Source organism: Bacillus rossius, chromosome 1 (genome assembly GCF_032445375.1).
Source record: "Bacillus rossius redtenbacheri isolate Brsri chromosome 1, Brsri_v3, whole genome shotgun sequence".
Classification (NCBI taxonomy): Eukaryota; Metazoa; Arthropoda; class Insecta; order Phasmatodea; family Bacillidae; genus Bacillus; species Bacillus rossius.
In genome coordinates this window covers 365,294,400-365,312,231 of record NC_086330.1, presented here as the reverse complement: position 1 = coordinate 365,312,231, position 17,832 = coordinate 365,294,400, and the positions used below count along the sequence as shown (strand labels likewise).

Here is a 17,832-nt window from a genome sequence, read left to right as displayed (position 1 = left end):
ACGCTGCCTCAGTCCCTGCGAAGGCAGCGGGGCCGGGAGGCAACATCGCGGCGCATGGGGACGCCGCCCCAATCCCTGCGATGTCAGCTGGGCCGGGAGGCGGCGTCGCGATGAACGAAGCGGTGGCGCACGGGGACGCTGCCTCAGTCCCTGCGAAGGCAGCGGGGCCGGGAGGCAGCATCGCGGCGCATGGGGACGCCGCCCCAATCCCTGCGATGTCAGCTGGGCCGGGAGGCGGCGTCGCGATGAACGAAGCGTTGGCGCACGGGGACGCTGCCTCAGTCCCTGCGAAGGCAGCGGGGCCGGGAGGCAGCATCGCGGCGCATGGGGACGCCGCCCCAATCCCTGCGATGTCAGCTGGGCCGGGAGGCGGCGTCGCGATGAACGAAGCGGTGGCGCACGGGGACGCTGCCTCAGTCCCTGCGAAGGCAGCGGGGCCGGGAGGCAGCATCGCGGCGCATGGGGACGCCGCCCCAATCCCTGCGATGTCAGCTGGGCCGGGAGGCGGCGTCGCGATGAACGAAGCGTTGGCGCACGGGGACGCTGCCTCAGTCCCTGCGAAGGCAGCGGGGCCGGGAGGCAGCATCGCGGCGCATGGGGACGCCGCCCCAATCCCTGCGATGTCAGCTGGGCCGGGAGGCGGCGTCGCGATGAACGAAGCGGTGGCGCACGGGGACGCTGCCTCAGTCCCTGCGAAGGCAGCGGGGCCGGGAGGCAGCATCGCGGCGCATGGGGACGCCGCCCCAATCCCTGCGATGTCAGCTGGGCCGGGAGGCGGCGTCGCGATGAACGAAGCGGTGGCGCACGGGGACGCTGCCTCAGTCCCTGCGAAGGCAGCGGGGCCGGGAGGCAGCATCGCGGCGCATGGGGACGCCGCCCCAATCCCTGCGATGTCAGCTGGGCCGGGAGGCGGCGTCGCGACGCACGGCTCGCTGTCGTCTAGCACATAGTCCTGGAGCCACGTCGGCGGGTGGCGCTCCCGTCGTGGCCTTCCCGTAGCAATGCTTAGTGGCTCGTCTGGTTCCGTGATGACGGGGTTCGCGTCGGACATGTTCCCGTCAAGGTCCCTGAGCTCCGACGGCGTCGCCTCCGTAATTCGACACTGGCCTGACCAATCCCGGTCCGTTCCCCCTTGTAGGGCCACGTCGTGGGCGATGGAGCTCTCCCGGTTTGGGGAGTGTTCACGTCCGGCGGGTTCGCTGCGGGGCGACGCGACAGTGGCTGCCGGGTCGGGCGGCGGCGTTGCGGCGCCTGGCTCGCCGTCGTCGAGCACATAGTCCTGGAGCCACGTCGGAGGGTGGCGCTCCCGTCGTGGCCTATTCGTGCTCCGGCTGGAATCCCCGTCGGGGCCCATGAAGACCGTGGCCGGGTCGGATGGGGGGGTCCCGGGCGTTGGCGTCCCGGGGCCGGACGTGCCGAGCCGATTGTCCGTGCTGGTTCCCGGGCCGTCGCTTGGGCGTGTCACGCGGACTTCGCCTGTGGGACTCGTCATATTCCCGTCGGGGGCGCGGTCGGGGACACAGCCCCGACGCCGAGCAGGGCGGCGTCGTCTTCGGCGGGGGCGGTCTACTCTCTCGCCAGGCGACCCCTCGCCCCTCTGAGACGCGGGCCCAGCTCCGTGGCCTTCTTCGCCTGCCGTCGTGGGGGCGAAGCAGAGCCTCTTGGGGCGCGTGGTGCCCCGTTGAGCCCCTTGAGGGGTAACGGCCTGGTCCGGGGTTCCATTTGGGTTGGGGTGGGGCTCGTCCGCGGGGCCCATCCCATGCGGCGTCGGGCTCATGGTGGCCGGAGTTGTTTCATCGTCGTCTCGGGGTTCCACTGGGCCGTCGTCATCCGCTCCATCGGGCGGCGGGGCACCCGGTACGGCCGCTAGCCGGAGGTCGTCTCGATGAATTTTCCGGACATGGCGACCACCCAGGTTGATCCGGTACGAGGTCGCTCCCACGCGGCGTTGGACAACGTAGGGCCCCCGCCAACGGGGTGCGAGTCCGGCGCAGTAATTCCGCGGGGCGGTGGACAGCGGGTGGACCCGCACGAACACCAGGTCTCCCGTCCGTAGAGGGGGTGGTGCCCTGGTGGTCTGGGGGGTGATATGTTGGGTATACTGTTCCTGCTGTTGCCGGGCGGCATCATGTTCAGCTGTGCGCCGTTGGTCGCGTTCTCCCCCTCGCTCCTCGGGGTGGGGGACGCCGTGGGTGGCCCACTCGCCGGGCAGAGGGAGGTTGTGGCCCTGTACCATCTCCGCAGGTGTCATGCCGGTGGCGGCGTTCACGCGCCTCCGGACGCAGAAGAGCGCGTCGGCGACGTGGCTGTCCCACTGAGCATGATCGTCCCCGAGGCGGAGTCGTAGCTGGATCTTGAGCTCTTGGTTCCGGCGCTCAGTGGGGTTCGCCCTTGGATGGTAGGAGGGCGTCGTGTGGTGGTCGATGTGGGCCTCACGACACCAGTCCCTCCAACGTGCACCCAGGAACTGGCTGCCGTTGTCCGTCAGTGCGGATTGGGGGTAGCCCCAACGAGGAAGGAACTCGCGGGTCAGTAGGCCGATGATGGTTGCCGCCCGGGAGTTGCCGCAGGGGTAGGCCTCGGTCCACCTGGTGAACATGTCCGTGATGACGATCAGGAACCGTTTGCCACGTGGTGAGCGCGGGTAGGGCCCCATCACGTCGAGGGCGATGGTCTGGAATGGCGTCGACGGTAGGCGGGGTTGTTGTTGTTGCACCCCGTCCCCACGCCGAGCCTTGCGCTGCTGGCAGACCTCGCACCCCTTGATGTATTCACGGACGTCCCGAGCTACCCCGGGCCAGTGGTAGTACTGCCCGATGGCCCGGTGGGTCTGATCTGCCCCCGGATGTCCCGCGAGGTCGTGGTCATGGTGAAACAGCAACACGGCCTCGCGGGCCTCCGGTGGCACGTAGGTCCTCCATGTTCCCGTCGGGTCGGGAGACCTATTCATTATCCTGTCCCCTTGGAGGAGCCAGGTCGTCTGCCCCACTCTCTCGGCCGATTGCCGACGGCGGTGGGCATCAGGAGATCGCTGTTGGGCCTCTAAGACGCGGCGGTCTACGTCGGCGGCCGTGTTCGGAGGCGCGTCGTCCGTGGCCTCGCCTACGATGTTCTGAGCGTAGGCGGGTTGTTGGGCGCCTCGTGCCGTGGCGTAGTCTGGGGGCAGGACGTCTTCCCAGTCGTGGTCATCCACCACCCCTTCGCTGGTGTCGGGTTCACGGGAGAGCAGGTCGGGGAGCTGGTTCTCGACGCCGGGCACGTGCTCAACGACGAAGTCGAAGGACTGTAGGAGCAGTGCCCAGCGGATCAGTTTCCCCTTCCGCCCCTGCATGGTATGCAGCCAGGTGAGGCAGCGGTTGTCCGTGCGGAGCGTAAACGGACGGCCCTCCAGGTGTGGGCGGTACTTCTTAATCGCCCACACGACGGCGAGACATTCCTGTTCGTTGCTGTGGTAGCGTGTTTCGGCTGCCCCAAACTTAGCGCTAGCATAGTCCACTATTTGCCGCTCCCCTTGGTCGTCGACCTGGAACAGTACAGCGCCGGTTCCGAGGGCGCTGGCGTCGGTCTGTAGGACCAAGGGCCGGTCAGGGTCTATGCGCGCTAGTGTGTGGCATCGGGTGAACTCCTGTTTTATCTCGTCGAAGGCCAGTTGGGCGGGCGGGGTCCATCGATAACGAGTCTGGGGCGACAACAAGTCTGTAAGCGGCGCGATCCGTTGCGAAAAATTAGGTATATAGTTTCGCAGCCAGTTGATAAGACCGACGAATTGCTGTAGCCGTTTGCGCGTGCGTGGCACTTCCGCTTCAGCTATCTGCCGGAGATGACCCGGTTGTGGCCTGTTGCCGTCCTCGCTAACTATGTGTCCCAGAAAATCGACTTCGGTCGCCCCAATGTGGCACTTTGCGGGATTAGCGGTCAAGTGATTGGTGGCCAGTCTCTCCATCACCAGCGCCAGATGTCGACAGTGGTCCTCCCACGACTCCGAGAACACGATGACGTCATCTAAGTATGCCAGGGCGAACTCCCCGATGTAGCCCTCCAGGACCCTGGTCATCATGGTCTGGAAGGTGGCTGGGGCGCACTTCAGTCCGAAGGGCATGGCTCGGAACTGGAATCGGCGTCCGTCGGGTACCGTGAACGCCGTTTTTTCCCGGTCCTCGCGCCGTATCGGCACCTGCCAGTAACCGGACTTTAAGTCTAGCGTGCTGAATACACACGCTTTCCCCAGTCCGGCCACGGCGGCCTCGACGCTGATTTGAGGGGGCGGGGCACTAACAGTGACGGCGTTCAGGGGGCGGAAGTCGACGCAGAACCGGTTCGTACCGTCCTTCTTGGAGGCCAGAACGACACAGGAGTTGTAGGCACTGTGTGATGGCTCGATAACGCCGCTCAGTAGCATCTCAGTGACTTGTTCTCGGATGGCTCGCTGTTCGTGGAAACCATAACCTCGTGGTGGGTCGTACACTGGTTGATCAGAGGTGGTCGGGATACGGTGTTCTGCCACCGTGGTGCGTCTCAACGGGCCTGTTGTCATGAAGACGCCCGGTCGTCCCGACAGCACTCGGTTTATGTCGGCCTGGTGTTGTGGAGGGACATTATGACGGATGTCGGCTAACGTCGTGATGGTGCCTTCCGGCACGGGCGTCTGTCCCATAGCGTAAGCCACGTAGCGTTCCGTCCGGCCCAGGTTGAGTCGGGCATGACGTAGCTCAAGCACGGCGTCCTGGTCAATTAACCACGGCATGCCCAGCACGACCTCCTCGTTCAGATCCTGCACTACAATGGCCTTTACCCTGGTGTCGAGCTCCCGTAGGCTTACCTTGATATCCGCGCGGCCGATCATCCGTCCGGTGTGGGCGGTGGTGGCCAGGCGTAGTTCGCCCTGCTCCGGGTGCATTGTGCCAGGCGGCACCAGGTTGGGGCGCACGAAGACCGCACTTGCTCCGGTGTCGATCAGTGCGGTGGCTGGGTGTCCGTTGACCTCCACGAGCACACGCATAAGACCGGCGGGCAGGCTGTGCAGTTGCCCCAGGGTCGGTAGGGGTTGATGGGCGCTCGGCGGGACAGCTGGTGCCACGGCCGGGGGACTCAGTAATGGTCCCCCCGGGGCCCGTTTCCCGACATGGTGGGGGCGAACGGGGGTGTCTGTCGCTGCGGGGGCGGGTCCGGTCGTGCTGTGGGTGGCGGTGGGCCGGGTGAGTCGTTCCTCCGGGGGCAGTCGTTGTGCCAATGGAACGTGCCGCGCGGGCAACCTAACCTGCACTGGGGGGCCCGGGCTTCGGTTACCCTAACGTCTGGCGCTCGTCCGGCTGTCCCGCGTGACTGCTCCTCGTGCCCGCGAACATCTTGCGTCGCCTGAGGCGGTGGGGGTAGTATCGAAGGTCGTCGCGGGGTCGTGGACGCCTGATGACGCTGGTTCCCGGCGCCGAGGTTGTTTTCCGTGGCCTGTGCTTGTCGAGCATAGTCCACGACGGACGTGGTTTGGTATAGCCGCATGAATGGCTGTAGGTCGTCCCTAAGCAGTTTGGTCACGACTGGCAGTGCTTGGGCGGGATCCTGGTTAGGCGAAATTCGCCGAAACAGCCTGATCTTATTGGCTACGAATGCCTCCGCATCTTCACCCTCTCGCTGTCTAACCCCATAAAACTGCGCCGAGCAGTCTATGAGTGGGCATCCGGTATCGAACCGGTGCGTAAAGCTGTCGGCGAATTCGGACCACGGCATTCCGAAGCGCCCCCACCTGGTCCACCAAGTCCGCGCCGCGCCGCGTAGCTGCCCGCTGGCCCTCTCCGCCCATTCGGCAGGGTGTGTGCCATTATGCGTTAGCCGCGATGTGCATTGTTCGAGAAACATGCTTGGGTCCTCGTGTGGGGCCCCTCCGAATTCGGGTAGCGACATCGCCTGGCCAGTGCTCGGTCGTGCGAGTGTGGTCACCGTGGCCCAGTCAGGTATGTACCGCGTGGTGTCTTGTAACTGGGGCACGTGTTCGGCGTGATTTGCCGCTGGGCAAACAGCCGTCGCTCCGGGCGCGGTGAGTCCGTTGTTAACTTGTGTCGTGGGTTCCGTTTTCCCCTTTCCACTTAGGAATTGTACCCAGGCGGGTTCCGGTCCGGTTAATAAATCCATATTAGCCGGTAATCCGCCGCCCTGGTATGACATGATGTCTAGTGTTAACACGTAACTTTCGTCTCGTATGCGTGGCCGTGTGATGACACGCACTGTACGTGCCTGTTTTGTTGCGTGTCCGCGTGCGCGCTACGCCGGGTCGCGAGCTAGGTGCCCGGACTGTCGCATATAACAGAGGCCGATAATGGTGGCAGCTGGAGCTGCGCGCGCCGATCCAAATCGTCGGTGGAAGGGGCTGCCGCGCCGGCTGTGTGAAGCGAAGAGCGAGAACGAACGGTGGGCAGGAGGAATGCCCGGAACACCGCACAAAGCAGAGAGCGAAACGGTCGCCGCGGAGTGGGGGTAGTGTGACGTCGCCCGCCCGCGTCGCACGTCCTGCTGGAATGTTGAATCTTGAGGGGGTGGGGGGTGGAAAAACCTTTGTCTGCCTTCCACGTCACGCCCGCGACTATTCGCCCTTCGCTTTCTAAAAATGGTCGTTCTCCGTCGTAATTTCCTACTTTTCCTGCGAATTTTTCGAATTTTTCTGATTTCGTTTTTCTTGTCACGCACCACGCAGGGGCGCCATTTGCCGCCGCCCGTCTCTCTGTGGGAGCTGAGGGGGAATATCTAGCGGGTTGCAGTGACGTGTATGTGGATTGAATGTCCGGTGGGCGCCAGGCTAGCCTGAACTAGACCATGAGATGAATCGTGGGTTCTTTCTGCCCCAGCGTGGTCCGCTAGATAAGTCGGCTTACGATGACGACGAACTTACTGTGTTGGTGCTGGATACGCCCTAAGCAATATAGGGGGTTGCATGCCTGGCTGATGGGATTACAAGAACACTGAAATTACACACGGGGACGTTTCTGAGTAACTTTATTAGTCGTTACTCACGAATGACAAGTTACGTTGGTACACGGTACAAGTTCCGGGTTACCCAATGAAAACACTAATTAATTATTACGCTACGATCTAACTCCGCGGCAGTCTTGCGGGTTAAAAGTTCACTGGAGGCGGCCAGTGCCGTATGTTACCATGGGGGGTCGCGTGATGGCGTTACGAAGCTTGGCGTTACAAATTATTCGCTCGTGATACCGGCAGGCATTTGCACGACATGTTAATTAAAAAGTTCACTGGAGACGGCCAGTACCGCAAGTGGAGCCAGTGGCGCAGTTGCACTCGATGCTCTTTAAGCCGGTCGGGATAGTCCCGGATCCGCGGAAAAAGGGCTCGGGGACACGTGGGCAGCTAATAAAAGGAAGTTTTGGGGTAATTACTCACATGGCAGAATGAGTGATCGTTGAATTCAAAGATGATGGCCGCTCACGGAACGTTAGTTGCGCCCCGGGCCTGAGCTTGGAGAAGACTGCCGGAAGATGGCCGCCGCGCGGGGTAGCTTCCGGGCTACCCCCACCACCCCGCGCCGCGCGCCAAGACACTTATATCACCTTACAACTATAAGTTTAAGTAAAAAAATCGTTCCAGGTACTTAATTACAAATTAGTATCTGGAAACTAATTGCTGAGGGCTTGATATATGACAAACTAGCAAGTAACTGTTTGAAAATATAAGTCAGTGGACGACTGTTGTTTACACGTAATTACACTGATGCGCATTGATTAACTAAGTAATTAAAGTGTTGGTGGTGATTGAAATTAACGGGACTGATCATTGTACTTATATTATGTTTATAAGTTATGCATCGAATTAGGTCCCGTGGCGGAGCTCTCACTTGACTCGTCCGGGGTTTGGAGAGGATGCGCTCCGAAAGGGCAACCTGCCACTGATCGGGTGAAACCGGCTTAAGGGTAGCGTCGGTACGACGTCAAATATTGTATTAAAACAGCCATATGTTTGGATAAAAATATGATTATCAAAGAAGTAACTCATCATCTTCTTTATTTTTGGGCATTTTTTTTTTAATTATTGCATTTTCTTAGATCACTAAAAATAATTATTGTTTGGAATGTTAGGATTGAAAACTTCAAAGATTTATTCAGTTCATAAGCTATCAGTTACAATTTATTTTGTTAGTTATTGTTTAATAATTACAGAGCAGTACAAACTACTTTTATCAAAAATAATATGAAAGTAATGGTAGTTAAAATGTTTTTTCTAACACATATATAGCCATTAAAACTGAACACATTACCGAACCATTAAGTTAAGGACAGCAGGATGTGCATTGTCACCCTAAAGCTCACTGAATCGCTCTGAAAATATTTAAAGTCAGTAGCATGGCTGTTATGTATTTAGGTTAAGATATTTTGTATGACAAGGTTGGCATTATCTGGGTTAAGATAGTTGTGTTGTCTGGTTGGTATTAGGTATGGACAGTTGAACTGTAGCCATGTTTGTGAAAGGGAACCTACAATGTTAAGAGTTGTGTCTTTAATAAATAAAGACATGTGCAGAACATAATAATGGCTCAAAGTGATTTTTCATGAAGAAGGTTTTTACGCTATTTTGTAACTCTCCACTAAACTTCTCAACTTCTATAACTTTCAACTGATCATCATGGGTAAATTCATTTTTTGTAACAGAAAACCATAGATTATAGACTTACAAACAGTGAGTGTGTCATGTCTCTATGTCCGCCACATGGTCATACAGCTTCCTGTCCTCCTTGGTGAGACCCGTCCGCTTAGTGGAGCTTGCGGCGGCTAGCTATAATCATACACTGGCAGAACGTCTACCAGGTTTTGCCAGTGATGGCAATTATTTTCCACACACGACATTCAAATTAAGAAGATAATTACTGTCTACATCTTATTCTGTGTTCAGCCCGGGCAACTCGGGTACTGCAGTTAGTATGTATTCTATAAAAATAACATATTCATTTATTAACTAAACACAAAATTATTTGTTGTCCATGTTACTATTACTCTGTGTCTAACGAAAATGATGTAACGAAAATTTGTAATGAAAAATTGGCCATGATTCACTCTTGATTCTAATTGTGAGTCCAAGATTAAATTGTAGTCAACAGAAATAAATACCTAATAAGTTTCTAACTAAATATTTACTTCACTGTGTAGCTACATGAGACTTGATCTTGAAATGTAAATAACTATTGAAACAGTAATTTTTAAGTAGTTTCATGTTATAAAACAGTTTAATTATAAAAATCTATGGAGAAATATTGATAATCTATGTAATAAAATCTAACAGGAACTTTGTTTATACATATATACGATTCTATGCTATCATATTTTAAAATCAGTTTTAAGTTTTTTAAGCATCATATGAGACTGCCTGAAATGCCAAGTCATTAATCGTTAATTATTACAACTACACACAACTCAATCATATAAATAACAGTGTAACAATGTTACAAATTTTGAAGTTACAACTAGCAATGAAAATAGATAATAATGGTATTGTAAATAAATTTTTTTTAAACCTGGTGTGACATGATTTGAAACATACAGTTGCAAAAACTTAACTGAATGTTATATTTATGTTCAGAATAATTTTAACAGTTAAGATTTTTTAAAGTCCTACCCAGAACTGATAACATGAAGCATTTTAAAAAACCGTAATGTCCAAATTCTTTATACTGTATACATCTTTGATGTGGGCCGGGGGTTTGCATTAGAGAATGGTTGGTGATTATAAGGGCCACCATGCATAGGGGTTAAGACACTCTTTCAGGGCCGTGACATCGCCCGTGTGAGACGTGACTCGAACCCTCTTAAAAACTGCTCGAGTCCCTGCACCCAGCCCGCTCTCAGCGTCGGGCATGCTATACTACAGAACGCAGTGGACTCTTAGAGCGTCCCACATGCCGCAATGCAGTAGGTGCTATACACGTGGGCTCAAAAAAGAGAGTAACACCATTTGAAGTAAACGTCCTGTTTTATTTGGATCTACACACTCTCGTACACGTAAAGATTTAAACTGAGAAAAGTCCCGAGACACAAATCGGTTTATGGTGAGGTGTGGTCCACACACATGGCCACACAAAGAATTACATAATCGTGGTTAAAGAACTTGTATCGAGTGAAAATCCAATTATTTAAACAGCCGGCCGAGAGTAGCCCCCAGGATAAATGTAAAAGGTTTTAGAGATAAATAACAAATAACACAAGTGGAAACTACTTATCAGTGAATGCAAGCAGCGAGGTTCCCGGGATGCTGACGCGTCAGCTCTCGGCCGGTGATGACAAAGGAATGGGGGTGAGTGAACGCTCAGCACCGGCAACTTTGTGCCTTTTGCGCTGAATCAAACTACCATTAAGTTTTTTAAAATTTCGTGCTAAGGGCTATTAAAAACTGAACACACTGCATGCTTTCTTGTGGCTAGATTACTTAAGGTCATACAGTAATTTTAAAGTTAACATTCAAATAAAGACTGGCTTTGGGTGGATTCGGGTCTACTTCAGGAATCATCCTTTGCTGTCCTTACGTTATTCGAAATAACATATTTTAATACTTGCCAAACAAATCCTCCCGGCCGATCTTCCGTCGCACAAGCCCTCGGGGATAAAAATAAAAAGTTTACAATTTAGTTAATAATAATATAAGGGGCTGGAGCACTGCAGCTACGGCGCCCTCTGGCGGGAGTCTGTGGCGCGCCGTTCAAAACACTCTGCACACACACACGCACACGTACGACCGGTGGCGGGGTGATGACAAGTGTCGGGAGGTGTTGAGGTGTGAGGATGGGTTCAGGGTGCGACATCGGGCTCCGATCCCAGACAATGTCGACTGTTGGCCGATGGTTGGAGGGGAGTGATAGCGGACTCGAGGTGTGGCGCAGGCAGCTTCTTCCTGCCGCGGGACCAGCAGCGCCCCCAGCCCAGCAGGCACACGGACTACGAGGGGCTGGCCTACCTGGGGGAGTTCCCGCTGGCCTGGGCCGCCTGCTGCGCCAACGAGAGCGTCTACAACCTGCTGCTGGACAACAGCGCTGACCCCGACGCCCGGGACACCTTCGGGAACATGATCCTGCACATGGTGGTGGTCTGCGACAAGCTGGTGCGTCCCTGCCCTTCCTCGCGTTCCCGCAGGCTTTGCTTCCAGATACCAGTGTTGTGATGCAAAGAAAATATCAAATACAATGTTTAAAACACTCGCAAAGTCTTAAGAGAATTGTGAATATTGTTCTCAGCATGGTTGCAATACACTAATTTTATAAAATAATGAATTTTAGTAAAAGATTGATATTTATTATTTTCTAATGTGAAAACTTATTTAGCGATTAACCAATCAGGCCCTTAATATAACACCAATTATTAAAACTTATAAGTTAATAAATTAATAATGTATAATATTAATAAATTCATAATATTCATAAATGCAAAACCCCAGTGCCACATTAGATTTGTTTTAAGTAAACAACTTTATTTGTGCAGAACATAATTAAAAAAAACTAAATATTTTTTATGAATATTAGGCTTCCATGTTATAATACTTTATAACAAATGACTAGCTTCACATCAGATGCGAAGCTTTGAATTACAAACAAAGCTTCATTTAAAACAAATATTCATTTTTGTGGCAAAATCAAATTAAATTTTAAAAGAGCTTTGATTTATTCACTTAGCCAAAGCTTTGCACAGGCCTAGTTTCAATCTTATTAACAAATTGACAATACACATCTATATTTCTGAGCTCCAGACTTTATTGAATCTGCAACTAGGCATAAATATTTTGCAAATATTACATTAGTACTTGGATGACAGCTTAGGTTATAAATATCCCTGCTTCTTGTGCTGGCTGTATTATAAACTTACTTATAAACTATGTCATACACTGTGTAAGCTCAAGGAGCAGGATTTGGATAAGTGTTTTGGCTCTGACAACTACCAGTTTTAAAGTAATTTTAGGTAGTGGTTTCTGTCACTTAATGAGGACAAGTTAGGTAATAAATATATAACAGTATTCAGTTTTTGTCAGTGTTTTAAAATTACCTATCAATAACTTTTTTTAAACTCTTGTTAAAGTTACTGCTAATAGCATTAAAGTTTTAAAATAAGTTTATATATTTAAGGTTTGTGTTAATGTTATGGTAGTGTTTTTGGATCATTTTGTTAAATGTTTTAGACCATTAAATTTTGTTTTATCTACGGTACCTTTTTTCCTGAAGTTGGGCCAAGTTAAATACTATGAACAAATTTTGCCAGTTTCAAAAGGATATCCAAGCAACATTGCATTGTTCCTTACAATGGTAAGTTATAAATGAAATAAGGGAACAACTTTTTTGATGAACCCTCAGCCCTCAGCCTAGCTCTGGAGATATACCACAGTATGAAAATGTTCATTCATTACCATTTCAATGGCAGTGTTATTTATTCAATGGTTGGTTCCAAAGTTGTGGGATAAGCCTGGTTAGACTGTAGTAACATTCTCAACGTACATCTGCTTGGGGCTCATACACAAGGTGGGTTCAGAGGTTCCAGAACCTTTCCTAAAAACCTGAAAGCGAAGGAAAAACAGCTCAAAACCAAGATAATGAATTTATTACGTATATTTTCTACTGAAGTTGTTTTACTTTTAAATTAAATGCATTTTAACTTAAAAATAATACTTAAATGTCTAGTGTTTGTACATAGCACCAATCTGTGTTTTGCTCTAGAGTAAGACTTGCACGAATAACAGAATAGTATGTACTAACATCTTTCCTCGAAACCCCCTTGGGTGAACTAAATAAAAAAAAAGGGGGAAATTGGTAGAATTAAAGAAAGTATGCAAAAAAATTTCCAAAGTGACTGATTACCTACAAAATTTTGAAATTCAATAGTTTTTAAATTCTAATTTTCTCCAGTTTCTTAGATGACTGCATACTTCACTTAACCAAAAGCTGTTCTACAGAACAGACCAATCCTTCTTACATTTTTGCTACAAGAAGTGGTTTTCCTTTAACTTTTAAATACCATAGCTGGTGAAAAATTTATTTAGTACAGTTTTTTTTATTTAGTACAGTGTGTGGGCCGGTACGGAACCTGCCGAGCAGTTAACAGAAGCACTCGTGGTGCCCCCAGGACATGTTCGGGTACGCGCTGCGCCACCCCAAGGTGCCCGCCAGCAACGGCATAACCAACAGGAGCGGGCTGACGCCCCTCACGCTCGCGTGCAAGCTGGGGCGCGCCGAGGTGTTCCGAGAGATGCTGGAGCTGAGCGCTCGCGAGTTCTGGCGCTACAGCAACATCACCTGCTCCGCCTATCCGCTCAACGCACTCGACACCTTGCTGCCCGACGGCCGTACCAGTGAGTGTCCGCGGCACTCCGGCGCTCTGCCCCGTCTACCGTGTCTAGTCACAACTATGGAAATGGCATTTGTACAAAATACCTATTGGCGAATTATGGAGGTATTAATAATTTAAACAGAAAATTTGTCTTTGGAAATTTAATGTATTAACAAAATTGCATTATATACACATATACACACACACACACACACACACACACACACACACACATATATATACGCAATATAAAGGTGTGGTCATTCATTGTTATTTGTCCCGGGTATGCAATGACTGTCTCGGAGGGCCTGTAATAAGAGTTGAATTTCGCGTAACTCTTATTATTTCCCTGCTATGTTTCATGATCACAGCATTGAAAGTAATTTGAGCAAGAATACAATGAGAGTTTAATATGACTTCCTTGTGTTGGGATCATGAGACTTCCTTTGAGGATCATTGAATACTCAGAACCTTTTAATTGCATTAAAAAATTAGGAGTCTAGTTTTGAGTCTACCGTAATGTTTTATTATGCTAATAATTATTTTCTACATAACTTTAAATAATTAAATTGAGGTCATATGAAAGGGAAACTTGTGTTGGTAGCTAAAACGTGATGGAAGTTGTAACCGGAACTTGTGAAGTGAAAGAGTGTTTGCTGGCAGACTGGAACTCGGCGCTGTTCATCATCCTGAACGGAACCAAGGAGGAGCACCTGGACATGCTCGACGGAGGAATCATCCAGAGGCTGCTGGAGGAGAAGTGGAAAACATTTGCACGGGTTGGTACCAAACCATTCTCCCCCTTGCCTACCAGGTGCCTCGAGTGAGCGATGCGTGTGACTGAAAGTAAAAGAAAGCTTTTTAGTCATTGTGTTGTCCTAGTAGGGGTTAGCCAGTTTCTCATTTACATTGCTTCAATTGCTGAAGAATCCTAAGGTTTGAAAAAAAAAAAACTTATTCTGTGTGGAAGACACAAAGATTTTCAAGGCTACCTTCATCCTTCAACGCACAGACACTGTCGACTGTAAGATTCATTCCTCTTTTAGTCCTGAAAATTCTCTGTATACTTTAATGCAAGCAAAATTTTTTTAAAAATAAATGTAAAGTTTTTGTAAAGTGGTTCTCGTAATGCTGAAATCTCAATAGCGCAACAGCGGAGACACAAAGATTTCTAACCTATCACGTTCGACACATCTATGACGTCAGTACGACAAAAATGGCAAATGCGACAGAATTCCCGATTATAAATATTTTACATTTCCATTGCGTGGCAGGCACGGTGTTACTGAAATGCATGTCAGAATTTTTCTTTCAAAAATGGTTAAATTGGTGCATCGGTAAATTGATTATTATTCTTGTATTTCTAAGGTTTTGTTTACTGAATTTACCTGTGAAATTTTTGAAATGCATTTACGCAAAGTAATACATATTTACAATTGAATGATGAATTTGAATTACTCTCAAATATATCCAAATAAAAAACTTTGAAAGCAGTGATGGTTGTCGTGTGTTTGTTGCGTATTTAACAGCTAGAAAAATGTTATATGCAATTGTTTATATTTGGTTACAGTGTAGGTAAAACCCATATGTTCACAATAATGTGTTTGCTGTCGCTTTCCTACCTTTGCATCTCGCTGTTGTGTTGTTGTGATTCCAGCATAAGTAGGTCAGTAACATCACTGCTGTCTAGCAGGTTTTAGGCACAAGTTTTATGGTTGTCCACCCCATTTCCAAAGCTCCCAAGTCGCAAGTCTTGTGGGAGTTTAGAGGTGACCACACAGTGGTGAAGACACCCCTCTGAAACCTCACAGAGTGCGCCCCTGCCTCTTCAAGGAGCACACAACATCCATCACAGCGACAGTCTTCCTCTTGTTTCAGTCAGCGTTGGACACTGCATCGCCAATCACGTTCTCCAGAAACATTTCGAGCACAGCTCGTGACTTTGTTCCTCGTTTATGACGCGCCAGATGCACTCTGCTTCGCCATGCCTTAGTGATGCCTTTTGATTTTATTGCCAGCTCCTTCCTGTGGATGCTTCGTGCTAGTTTTTCCCAAGACCCTTTCTGGTCCTCTCCTGGTAACATGCCACATTTTTTGCCGTGAGCCTCAAAAACCCTTTTTCGGATCACTTCTGTGCTGCACTACCTCATTTCTCGTGCTTGCTGGTACTTCATGCTAACAAAACTACTGCAAATAACAGTGAAAGGAAAAAAAATTTTTTTTTTAGTCAAATGAACGAGGATAACAAAGCAAAAGGCAAACAAACTCTGTCATCGTGTTTGTACATATTTTAAAAATTGTTTTTCATCAACACGTGTCGGCGGCTCGCGCAACTCCCATCTGTCCGGTGTCAGTTACGTGTCAAAGGCAGGGCGCCGCGCGGGGAGTGCGGACGGCTGGAGGGAGATAAAGCGGCGACCCAGGTGCGCACGGCACGTCTCATGTTACGGCAGCCGCCAGCCAGCTCTGCACCTGCGCATGTCGTGTCCTTGCTAACGTTCGTAACAGTATGCATACAGCTAACATGTTTTTCAGCTGCCTTCTTGGCAAGAAACATTCAAAGAACACGATTGCGAAATTCTTTCAAGGAATCTATCACAAGTGTGAACTGTAGAACTTGTTGAAACGGAAGTGGCGGTGGAGAGACGTGCAGAGGACCGGTGCGGTGTGCAGAGGCAGTTCCTGAAGAGGCTGGCGATCCTGGTGTTGCACCTGCTGCTGCTCAGCACGGCCATCTACATGCGGCCCGCGGAGCAGGACGAGCCGCTGCTGGGCGGCCGCGAGTGGCACGACATAGCGCGCTACTGCGCCGAGGCCGGCACCGTGTGCGGGGTGCTGTCCTACGTGCTGCTGCAGCAGGGAGGCGAGATCCACAACCAGGGCCTCAGCAGCTTCCTCAAGCAGCTGGTACGACCCTCCCGCTCTCCCTCCCGCGGAGCTGGGTGCGTCCTGCCTGGGTCGGTGTTCGTCCAGGATCGAGAAGATCGCTGCCTCATAAGTAGAGACCGGAAAAATTTGCGGGTTCAATGACCTCCAGGATAGACTCCAATATCCTCTACACACTCGGGAAAATGCCAACTGTTCATTGGCTGCTGACTTGTGAGTCGTTTCGACTGGGTGGCCTGTGATTCGACACTTCTATGAGTGAGGGTCTCTAATTGGCCCTCATTCCTCCAGATTAACAGTGACCCAATGACAGAAGCAGCACTAAGGTATAATTATTTGAATTTTAGCATAACACGAAATGAACCCGCGAAATGTTCAGGTCTCTACTCATAAGGCATTGAGTCTGCATTAACAAAAACACACTATGACAGTTACTCATTCAAAATTGTTTCATAGGTTGAAAAAATAAACAATGCAGAATCATGCAACATACATTCCCTGTGCTACATCAGGGTATCAACATCCTGGAAAGTCAGGGAAGTTGAAATAGGTCCTGGGGAAAATCAAGGAATTTACTTTGAAACCTGCAAATGGCACGGATATTCCTGAGTAAAATGTTCTTTGAGAGGAAAATGTTATGCTTCGGTATGCCATCACTCAGATTTTGAACAAATTTTTTTTCCCAGATGTTGTTTTATTCCATAGTCATGTACACTGTAGAATGGCATATGCAAGGTTCTGTTTGAACTAATTCAGCTGTAGGGATGGTGAAGACAAGTTATTCCTTATTTCTTTCAGGAAAATCGAAAAATTATTTTAAAAAAACTATTAAAAAAAATTCATCATGGAAATTTGTAATAAAAAAGTCAGGGAAATTTTTCAACAGATTTGTGTGGACATCTTGTGCAGAGCCACGACCCCGCCAAGGCCATCTTCCTGGTGTCGAACCTGCTGATCCTGGTGTGCATCCCGTGCCGCCTGACGGGCGACAAGCGCTCCGAGGAGGCCATCCTGCTGTTCGCAGTGCCCGGGTCCTGGTTCCTCTTCATGTTCTTCGCCGGGTGAGCGAGCCCCAGCGTCACTCACGTCTTTCACACGACACCGTTAGTCAGTAGAAATTTTATACATTGTATACAGTCATATTCTGTTTCAGTGGCTACTAATTCAAGAACTACATATAGTATAGGGCATGAGAACTTGCCCCCTACAAACTTTACAGATTGAAAATCAGACAAACTGTAGTAATATTAACTATGTAAAATGCCTTAGTGTCACAGAAAACAATATCCTACAATGTTACCACGTATTTCATCAAAGTCTCTAACTTGCAAATTTGTGAATAATTAATAATGAAAATAAATAAGAATAATTTGTTGCCTTGATAATTCCTTAAACTATGTAAATTAATCAACTCTCAGCTTTATTATTTATAAATTATAATGTTTAATCAACCAATTCAAATTGACTTTCAACTGCAAGATATTCCATATTATATATGTACTTTCCTTATGATTATTACTTTATCAATATTTACAAAATAAAAAGTATTTTTCAGAAAATATGAAATATATTCAATCAGTTGAAGTTCATAATCCAACTTTTTCAAGTTTGATGACTTACTTATGAAAACAACTTAAATAAAAAAAAC

At 49.7% G+C, this 17,832-nt stretch overlaps 1 protein-coding gene across 2 annotated transcripts in view; it reads left to right on the top strand.

Annotated features, from left to right (window-relative positions):
• Nucleotides 1–17,832, top strand: part of LOC134528368 (transient receptor potential cation channel subfamily V member 4) — a 69,965-nt gene that overhangs the window by 37,418 nt on the left and 14,715 nt on the right. Inside the window, exons 1-6 of one of the 2 annotated variants that reach the window (XM_063361937.1) lie at nucleotides 8,457–8,629; nucleotides 10,871–11,088; nucleotides 13,095–13,320; nucleotides 13,962–14,077; nucleotides 15,972–16,205; nucleotides 17,094–17,245. In XM_063361937.1, coding sequence (XP_063218007.1) covers nucleotides 8,626–8,629; nucleotides 10,871–11,088; nucleotides 13,095–13,320; nucleotides 13,962–14,077; nucleotides 15,972–16,205; nucleotides 17,094–17,245 — 950 coding nt within the window. In that variant the 5' untranslated portion in view covers nucleotides 8,457–8,625. Of the gene's footprint in view, nucleotides 1–8,456; nucleotides 8,630–10,870; nucleotides 11,089–13,094; nucleotides 13,321–13,961; nucleotides 14,078–15,971; nucleotides 16,206–17,093; nucleotides 17,246–17,832 lie in introns of those variants that run through there. The other variant, XM_063361936.1, reaches the window with a different exon arrangement.